The sequence below is a fragment of the Arvicanthis niloticus genome, chromosome 10 (assembly GCF_011762505.2).
Source record: "Arvicanthis niloticus isolate mArvNil1 chromosome 10, mArvNil1.pat.X, whole genome shotgun sequence".
Classification (NCBI taxonomy): Eukaryota; Metazoa; Chordata; class Mammalia; order Rodentia; family Muridae; genus Arvicanthis; species Arvicanthis niloticus.
Window position 1 is genome coordinate 28,625,484 of NC_047667.1, and position 9,822 is coordinate 28,635,305.

At 33.5% G+C, this 9,822-nt stretch overlaps 1 protein-coding gene across 1 annotated transcript in view; it reads right to left on the reverse strand.

Moving 5' to 3' along the window:
* The window catches only part of LOC117716465 (complement factor H-like), a 64,974-nt gene extending 59,055 nt beyond the window's left edge, over positions 1-5,919 (reverse strand). Inside the window, exon 1 of the mRNA XM_076941298.1 lies at positions 5,761-5,919. Coding sequence (XP_076797413.1) covers positions 5,761-5,833 — 73 coding nt within the window. The 5' untranslated portion in view covers positions 5,834-5,919. The remainder of the gene's footprint in view (positions 1-5,760) is intronic.
* Between the last annotated feature and the right edge of the window lie 3,903 nt (positions 5,920-9,822).

The window sequence follows — 9,822 nt, forward strand, 5'->3', positions numbered from 1 at the left end:
CATGATGCAGCTTTCTCCCCTATCATCCTGCATATATACCAATGAATCTGGTAGATATTTCTCTCTTAACTTCCTAACTGATTCTTGCTGCCTTTTTGAAGACCCCTAACTCCTGCAGACTTTCACTGCTAACACACAGGGTACTCCTGTCATAGAAGTAGGTGAGATGACTAAAATCTTCACTTCTCCATATGTTTTCCAAATAAAATTTCAGTGTCTCATCAGCAGCCTTGAAGCAGGATGCTTGTGGTTGCATCCATCCACTCTGCCTCTGGTAGATCTCAGTGATTTTACCGCTCCTAAACTTCCTCCCTCCACTCATTGCTTTATTATACCACACAACTCCGGAAGGCATTTCCTGCTAACCCAAAATTCACTCCTACCTAGGAAGTAGGTAAGCTAACTATAGGTTTTAGCTTTTCCTTCTGTTTCTCCAGATCTAATCCACTAATTTTATCACTGCCTCTAAAGCACTCCTTCTCAGGTAATGTCTCTTTACTGTTTCCACCTAACCTGAGACTAAATAAATACAACCTGGTGGAGCATACTTTGTCTTTCCTCTTGTCCCCTACCCAGACACTTAGTGTATTCTCAGTCCTAGGTGTCATCTCCATACATGTAGAAACACATTATTAATGGAACTACTAGTGGCCCCACTTATAATCTCCATAGAAAATTTTCTACAGACAATACACAACCACTCTATTTAAAAATCAAGAGATGAAACAGAAACCAAAGAAAAAAAAGACAAATTAAAACAAAACTTCAACAAACAAAGACAAAAACAGAAATCAGCACATAACACTATAATCTTTGAAATACCAGAAACTAGGTGCCAGCATTAAAAAGACAGTCAACAACATCAAGAATTATATATCTTCACTAGATCCCAGCAAACATACCACAAAAGAACCTTGTTATTCTACCACAGCTGAAGCATAAGAAAAAGATAAAAAAAAAAAAAACTGTATGAACAAGATAGAGGTCCTAAAAAGGAAATAAAGAAATCCAGGAAGACAAATAAAAGTTGGAAAATAAATGAACAAAACTGTTCAAGATCTAAAAAATAGAATTACAACTAATAAAGGAAATGCAATCTTAGGGAATTGTGTAAATGAAAAAAGTTTGAATCTGAACATGAACTCCGGTGGCATGTTTCACTAACAAAACCTGTAAGATGGATGGGAGAATATCAGATGTTGAAGACACAATAGAAGAAATGGGTATATCAGTCAAAAAACAGTTAACTCTAAAATTTCCTGACACAAAACATAGAGAATATCTGGGACACTATGAAAAGACCAGATCTAAGAAGAATAGGAATAGAGGAAGAAGAAGCAACCCAGTTCAGAGGCACAGAAATTATTTTGGACAACATCACAGAAGAAAATTTTATTAACCTAAAGAAGCACATGACTGTAAAAGTAAAGGAACCATACAAAAAACCAGATAAATTATACAAGGAAAGAATGTCCCTTTGGCACATAATAGCAAAAACACTAAATATGCAAAGAAAGAATATTAAATGCTGAAAATGAAAAAGAGCCAGTAACATAGAAAGGCAGCCCTACAACAATTACCCTTAACAATCTTGGTGGAGATCGAGACTAAAAGCAAGAAGGGCCTGAACAGATGTGCTGCATACTATAAAGTCACAGATGTATTATTACATCCACCAACATTTTCAAGCACCATAGATTGAGAAAAATAAGACATTCTATGGTACAGAAACTTAAGAAGTATCTGTCTACAAATAAAGTCTAATAGAAGGTACAAGATGGAAAACTCCAACCTAAAGATGTTACCTACAACCATGAAATAACAGCACATATTCTAGGAATAAATTCCTGTGAGGAGAATTTTGAGTGCTTGTGAAAACAGCAAACATTCTATGAACTTATTCTTCAAAATATAGACATGTTGTAGGACTGTGTTTCTGTGTTCTTCAACAGAGGAGTGGTTTTACTTCATACTATTCATTACAGTTTATGATTTTATTCAATTAATTATTTAGATTATTTTTATATGCCTCTATGGGGGTGGAGAAATCATGGTTTGTGAGGTCCAACTGACATTGAGATTTTATACATCTTGAATTCATTAGAATATTACTCATATGACCTTCATTAGCCCTTGGAGTATCAATTGTTCCCATTCTAAATAAAGGATTCAGTTGCATGATTCCTTACTCTGCCTCATTATCAGTTGAAATCTTACAGGCTCTAGTACATTTATCAATACGACATGGATAAATAATCTTGGCAAGCATAGACACAAACACACACACACACACACACACATGAGACAGAGAGAGAGGAGAGAGAGAGAGAGAGAGAGAGAGAGAGAGAGAGAGAGAATGCTACTAGTACTAGCAAGATGATCTTTCAGTTCTTAACACTTATACCACAAATGATGATACAAGGGCACCAGGTTTGTAAAGGAAACAGTACTAAAGCTTAAATAAATTAGACCCTTACACATTGATAGTGGGAGATTTCAGTACTTCATTTTTACCCATAGCCAGGTTTTCCAGACAAATACTAAGCAGTGAATTAATAGAACTAACAGATGTTATGACTCAAATGAACTTAACAGTTATCTACAGACATTTAACCCAAACACAAAAGAATATACCTTCTTCTCAGTACTTCACAGAACTTCCTCTGAAATTGATCATATACTTTATCACAAAACAATTCTTAGCAGATAGAAGAAAATTGTAATAATACCCTGTATCCTATGAGATCATAATTGATTAAAACTGATATCAACAACATAAACAACAGAAAGCTAACAAACTGATAGGCACAGAACAACTCTCTTCTGAATGAAAAAGTGTTCAAGATATAAATTAAGGAAGCATTTAAAGACTTTCTTGAATTCAATGAAAATTAAAACACAATGAAAGTGGTGCTTAGAGGCAAGGTTACAGCATGAAGTGACTAATTAATAAAACACCCGGAGAGTTATCATATTAGAAATGTAACAACACATCTGAAAACTCTAGATCAAAAAGAAGAAATCACACCGAAAGGAAATAATTGGTAAGAAATAAATGAAAAAAAAAAAAAAACCTAACTGGCAAGATATAAACAATTTTGTGATTCATAATTTTTCTGATCTTCTATTCAGTACTGAAATCAATAAAGTAAATACAAAGAAAACAATACAAGGAATCAATCAAACAAAGAGTTGCTTCTTAAAAATGTAATAAGATTGACAAACCATATGTCAATTCATCTAAAAAGTATAGAGAGAATATTCAGATTAACAAAATCAGAAATGAAAGGACTAAAATCTAGACATCAAGAAACTCCAGAGATTTATAAAGTCACACTTTAAAAACCTATACTCCAGCAAACTGGAATATCTGAAAGAAATGGGTAATTTTTAATAGGTAGCATTTCCCCATTTTAGATCAAGACCAGACAACCAATTTAAATAGACTTATAATCCTTAAGGAAATAGAAACAATTATTTAAAATATCCCAATCGAACTTATCTCAAAGTTAGAGGGTTTTAGAGAAGAATTCTACCATTCTTTCAAACACGAGTTAATACCAATACTCTCTTCATATTATTCCAGAAAATAAAAACATAAAGATATTTGCTCAATTAATTTAATTTGACAACTGTTACCCTGACATTCAAACCACATAAAGATTAAATAAAGAACAAATCCCCTTATGAATATAGATTTTAAAATATACTCAATAAAATATTTGCAAACTAAATTCAAGAACACTTCCAAAAGATCATCCACTATGAATCCATCAAATAGGCTTCATCTTAGAGAGACATGGATGGTTCAACATATATAACAGTAGTTATAATAACTATAAAAGTAAACTAAAGTAAGAAAATGTATCATCACCTCAGTAGGTAGTTGACAAAATTCCAGTACCCCTTTATGATAAAAGTTCTGGAGACATTAGGGACAAAAGGGCTCTAAATCAACATAATTCAGTTACAGCTAACCAATAGTCAGCATCAAGTTAGATGGGACAATTCCACTAAAATGTGGGAAAAGATGAGGCTGTTCATGATTTTTCTATCTATTCAATATAGCACTTAAAGTCTTAACTAGATTGATAAGACAAATGAAGGAGATCATGAGACTACACACTAGAAAGAAAAAAGCCAAACGATCTTTCTTCCTGATTGTATAACCATATACATAAGTGACCCAAAAATTGCACTGGAAACATCTGATAAACACTTTGAGTAAAGTAGCTGTATACAAAATGAATTCAGAAAAGCAGCAGCTTTCATATATACAAATGATAAATGAACTGAGGAAGAAGTCACGAAAGCAATAGCATTCACAATAGCATTAAATAATGTAAACTATCTTAAGATAATTCTAATAAAGCAAGTGAAAGGCTTATAAGATAAAATCATTAAGTCTTTTAAGAAAGAAATTTAGTCAGATAGCAGAAGACTGATTATGAACTCCTATGCTTGTGGATTGGTAGTACTAGCATCTTACCAAAAGTAATACACTGCACAATGCAATCCCCATCTTAATTCTAACATAATTTTTCGCAAAACCTGAAAGCTAAATATGCTATGTATTCACTCATATGTGGACATAAGTCATAAAGTAAATGATTATCATGCTATAATCTGTAAGCCCATGGGAACTAAGTAATTATAATATCAAAAATTTAAAAGTACAGAATAATTGAAAACAAACATTTGCTGTCATTTTCCAGGATGGACTTTTTTCTCGTTGGAAGACTGCTTTCCTGTGATAATTCAAAGTGAAATGTTATAGCATAACAAAATGAGCCTAAATCTCTGAAATAATGATACAAAATGGGAAAGGAAGTATCTAAAACAAAAGTAATGTGAGGATTGAAGAGTTACATGAATAACCCCTCATTATGTGGAAACATTAGCAAACAACTAATATCAGAAGACAGACTTCATGAAGCCAGACTCAGGCACAGTGGCTAAATTCCAGAACCCTACTCTGCCTGTAAGCCATTATTTGCTAATCCATGGATGTGGTGACTTTATGAATCACTGAGAAATGTTGTTAAATCCTCTTCAGAGACAGTGTTAATATAGTGGTAACAAGATCTCCCACTTTCTATATACATTGGAGAAATCAGAAAATAGTAAATTGTTAATATTTTAGTGGCTCATTTACAAAATAACATTATTCTTATTAAATACATGTCTATTCAATGTAATACAATTTCTTTAAAATAGGAAAAGTTACTCATTTTAATGATTGTGAAGTTAAAACATACCCAATTTGTGAAGGTGAAATCAATTCCACACGGACCCAGATATATTTCGAATCTCTCAGGTACTCTGTCTTGTTAAATTTCTCTATTTATTTAGGTGGAATTTCATTTTGAAAATTAATCTTGTTACATATAATATTTATATATTTATTAGATGTATTTCTTTTTTCTCTCCAAATTATAATATAGACATGATTCATAATTTTCAGATTAGAGAACTGAGAAAACCCCCTTTTATTCAATTTTTCTCTTTTTTGCTTATCAGAAACTATTTCCAAAAATGAGTTGATTTTTACAATCAGTATGTTTTCTGTTCTACTTAAAATATTTTATAGTTTATTTTTTATTAATATATTTTTATTAAAATTTAAATAAATTTAAAATACTCTCATACATATATATGTGTGTATATATATGTATATACATATATATATATACACACATTTATAAAGTATTTAAATATATTTGGCTAGAAAATGCATGTTTCAAATCTGTTTTCACTTACCTTCTCCTTTAGCAGTAGAAAGCCATGCAGTTAGGAGGATAGTGGATAATAGCAACATGCTACAGAACCCCATGTTCTAAAATTTAAAGCTCCAGATGTGGTGATGCTTCTGGGAAACCTGTCATTAACAGTGCTGTGTATGACATTGAATTTCAGTGTATCACTACCATCCAGTTTGGTAAACATCAAAGTTCAGAAGGGAGGGGCAAAACAAATAATATCCAATCAATGATTTCACAATAACAAGTTAATTATTTTACATTTATTAAGCAATGTACTATCATTCAATTTTTTGTGCCAATCTCCTAGTCAGTCAGATTGTTATTCAGAAAGGAAGATACGAGAATAAATTTCTTTTGCCTTCTAAAGACATGATAGCTGGTTAGGCCGGTTGGTTGATTTTCTTCTTTGTAAGCTTACATGGCCACTTCTGGTACAATCACAGCTACTCCTCAATTAGGAATTTTCAGAACAGATGCAGCTTAGAGTCATTTGGGCCTTGTAATGTGAAATACACCATTTACAATTATCTTCCTCTTGGGGGCAACAAAGTGCCATAGAAACAGTCCTCAATATCTTGAGTTCTATTAGCCAATCTTGACCAACAACTCCTAATTATACTTCTCTCATCTAGTATAACAGTGTTTGTTAGATGGTTTGGATATGTGCATTCATATATAGAATTGTATCACACACACACACACATTATGTTGGGTGAGGTGTTAATAATATTATTCCTTATGACTTTCTCATTCTTTATGATTTTCTCATTTACTGCTAATTTTATATTATTCCTCTTGTATTTTTCTCCCTCCCTCCACTCCCCTAAGTACATCCTCCTCTCCTTTTTTTTTTCTCTTTCTCCTGTTAAATTATTTGTATCCTGCTATTCTCCTTTCTTTTGCTCACACACCCTACTTCTCTGGCAATGGTCTATATTTACCTTTCTGGTTCCTGAAGTTGCTCCAGCATATAGACTCACCTGGGAAGATTTGAAGCTAGGAGTCTCCAAAAAGGGAAATCATGTGACGTTTATCTTCATGGGTCTGGGTTACCACACTACATATGATCTTTTCTGGTTCATCCATTTACCTGAAAATCTTATGATTTCACTGTTTTTTTTTTTTTTTTATCATTGAGCAGTATGCCATATTGTATGTGTCAGGCATTTTCATGATCCACTCATCATTTGAAGGACATTTCCATTGTTTGCATTCGCTATCTGTTGTGAAAAGAGCAGCAATGAACATAGATGAGCAAGTATATGTGGGTTAAGATGTCAACCATTTCGACCCATGTCAAGGCATGGTTATTGCTAGATCATGAAGTAGATTTATTTTAGACATATTGAGTATTCTCTGCATTGATTTCTATTGTGGCTTCACCAGTTTGCAATATTATAAAAGTCTCATGAGGTTTTCCTTTTCCCCAGCATTTGTTGTCAGGGTTTTGCTGTTGTTTTGGTATTGGTGGTAGTTGTTAATCTTCGCAATGTTGAGAGAGACATATGAAATCTAAAAGTTGTTTTGATATACATTTTTCTAACTACTAGGGTTCACGATCCTTGTTTGAGAAATTTGTTAGCAATTTTCTTTTTCTTTTATCAATTTTCTTTTTATTAATCTTCTTTCTTTTAATACAACTCAAGAAAAACCTCTTCTCTGTCCACTCCTCCAGTTCACTCTCTTCCTCCCTTTCCCCAGATCCACTGCTTTTATGTTTTCCTTCAGAAAAAGAACAGGTTTCCCAGAAGTATCAATTATCAACCAAACATATCATGACAAGATGCAATAAGACTTGACATAAATCATTTCAATTATTTCTTCTGTACATTCTTTGTGCAGATCCTGGACATGTTTTGAATGGGACATATTTTTGTAAGGTTTATTCTTTGTTTTCTGAGTTCTTTTGTATTTTGGAAATTAATCTTTTCTCACATGTATCACTAGAAAAGATCTCCCTCCCTTGGTAGGCTTCCACTGATTGTTTCTTGGGCTGTGCAAAAGATATTTAGTTTTTAGAAATTTCTCATGATAAGTATTGAACTTAAATACTGTACAAATGGAGTCATATTAATAAAGTATTTTCACACACCTATATGATGTAGGACATTGCCTATCATTTTGTCTAGACAAGTAAGTGTTTCAGTGTTTAGGCTTAGGTCTTTGATGCCTCTGGAATAGGTATTTGAGGAGGGTTCTAGGTTTCAGAGTTTGCACAAGATCCTTCTAGGTCCTCTGCCTCTCATGGTCATCACTGAGAAGTCAGGTGTTATTTTAATGTGCCTGCCTTTATGTGTGAGTGAGTCTTTTTCCCTTTCAACTTTAAAATACTCTTTGTAATGTACAAAATTTTGTGCTTTGGTGGTTAGACTTCATGGGAAGTTTCTTTTTCTGAAACTCTCTATTGTTTTCTTGTAAAATTATTGTACCCTGTTAAGCATCTTTTTATTTATATTAGGAGATATTTTCTTTTGTGTTTTGTTAAGAACATTTTCTCCTTTTGATAAATAATTATACAGAAAAATATTGAATACTGTATAGTTTGTGCCTTGATTTGTAATCTTTTTTATTTTCTTTTAGAATAAATATTTTATTTGGGATCTCCATTTCTTCTATCTTGTCATCAAGACATGAATTTTCCTCTTTAGTCTATTGATTTTCATTTTGAGTTTTAAATAAGTTTAGTGCTTTCTTTCTAAATCTATTTCTCTGTTAAGTTCTATTTTCATATGTAGAATTATTTTTAGCAATTTCAGTTAACTGTCTGTTGTATTTTCTGCCTTATCTCTTGTTAACATAACATCATAGAGAACTGCAGCTAATTTTCATATATGTCTCTGTAAATGCCGAAAACCAGTCTTCCAAGTTAAGACTATTATTTCAAATATTGGATTGATTTCTAGACCAGTCCTTGATTGAGTCTGAATAAGTGGTCACATTTAAGAGAAATATAGGAGTCAGTATAACTTCTCTTTTTGATTCTCTGTTCCACAAGGTCTAAAATCTTAAGGCAAGACAGATTGTCCCATCAGGGGTATAGGTAAGCAATGGTGGGTCGTGAACATATGTCCAATACAGCTTCCAGTCAACATTTTCAAGGAATTCAGCAAGCTCACAGGTCAGCATCATTCTTGTCCTGGCATCAGCATGTCTCACCCATCGCTCTGGCAGCCACCATGTCCATTCAGCAGCCTGGAGAAAAAATACAAACATGCCCTCTTCCCTATATTTAATACCTGATCAGGATCATGCCTTATGCCAGTAAGTGGATCATTCCCTTACACCTATGCATAAGTGTGCCTAGGTTTAGAGTGCAATAGACACTATTTTAAAGAAAATAAAAAAACTAAATAAAAATAATCTGATTTAAATAAATTTGTTGTGTATGGGGATATATCTCCCACTTCTTTATTTTATGAAGATATTATTTTAAGTTCCAAGGGTCCCTTCCTCAGTCTTTTGTCCTTGAACATTGTGAGTAATCCAGTAGTATGGGTAATTATAAATTGCTGCCAAAAGTCTTCAAATGTTCAACTTCGATAGCCGGTTTCATTAACTCTTTGTTTGTTTGTTTGTTTTTTAAAAAATTATTGGATACTTTATTTATCTACATTTCAGATGTTATCACTTTTCCCCACTTCCTCCCAGAAACCCCTTAACCCATCTTCCCTCCTCTTATTTCTATGAGTGTGTGCTGCCACCCATCCATCCACTCCCACCTCGATGCCCTCAATTTCCTGAACCTCACTGAGGCATCCAGCCTTCAAGGGACCAAAGCCTTCTTCTCCCACTGATGCCGGACAAGTCAGTTCTCCTCTACATATATAGCTGGAGAAATGGGTCCTTCCATGTGTGTTCCCAGGTTGGCTGATTAGACCCTGGGAACTCTGGTTGGTTGTTATTGTTGCTCTCTCCATGGGGCCACAAGACTAATCAACTCTTTCAGTCTACACTCTTGATGCTCCACTGGGGACCCTGTGATCAGTTTGATGGTTAGCTGTGAGCATCTACTTCTATATATGTCAGGCTCTGGCAGTGCCTTTCAGGAGACAGGTGTATA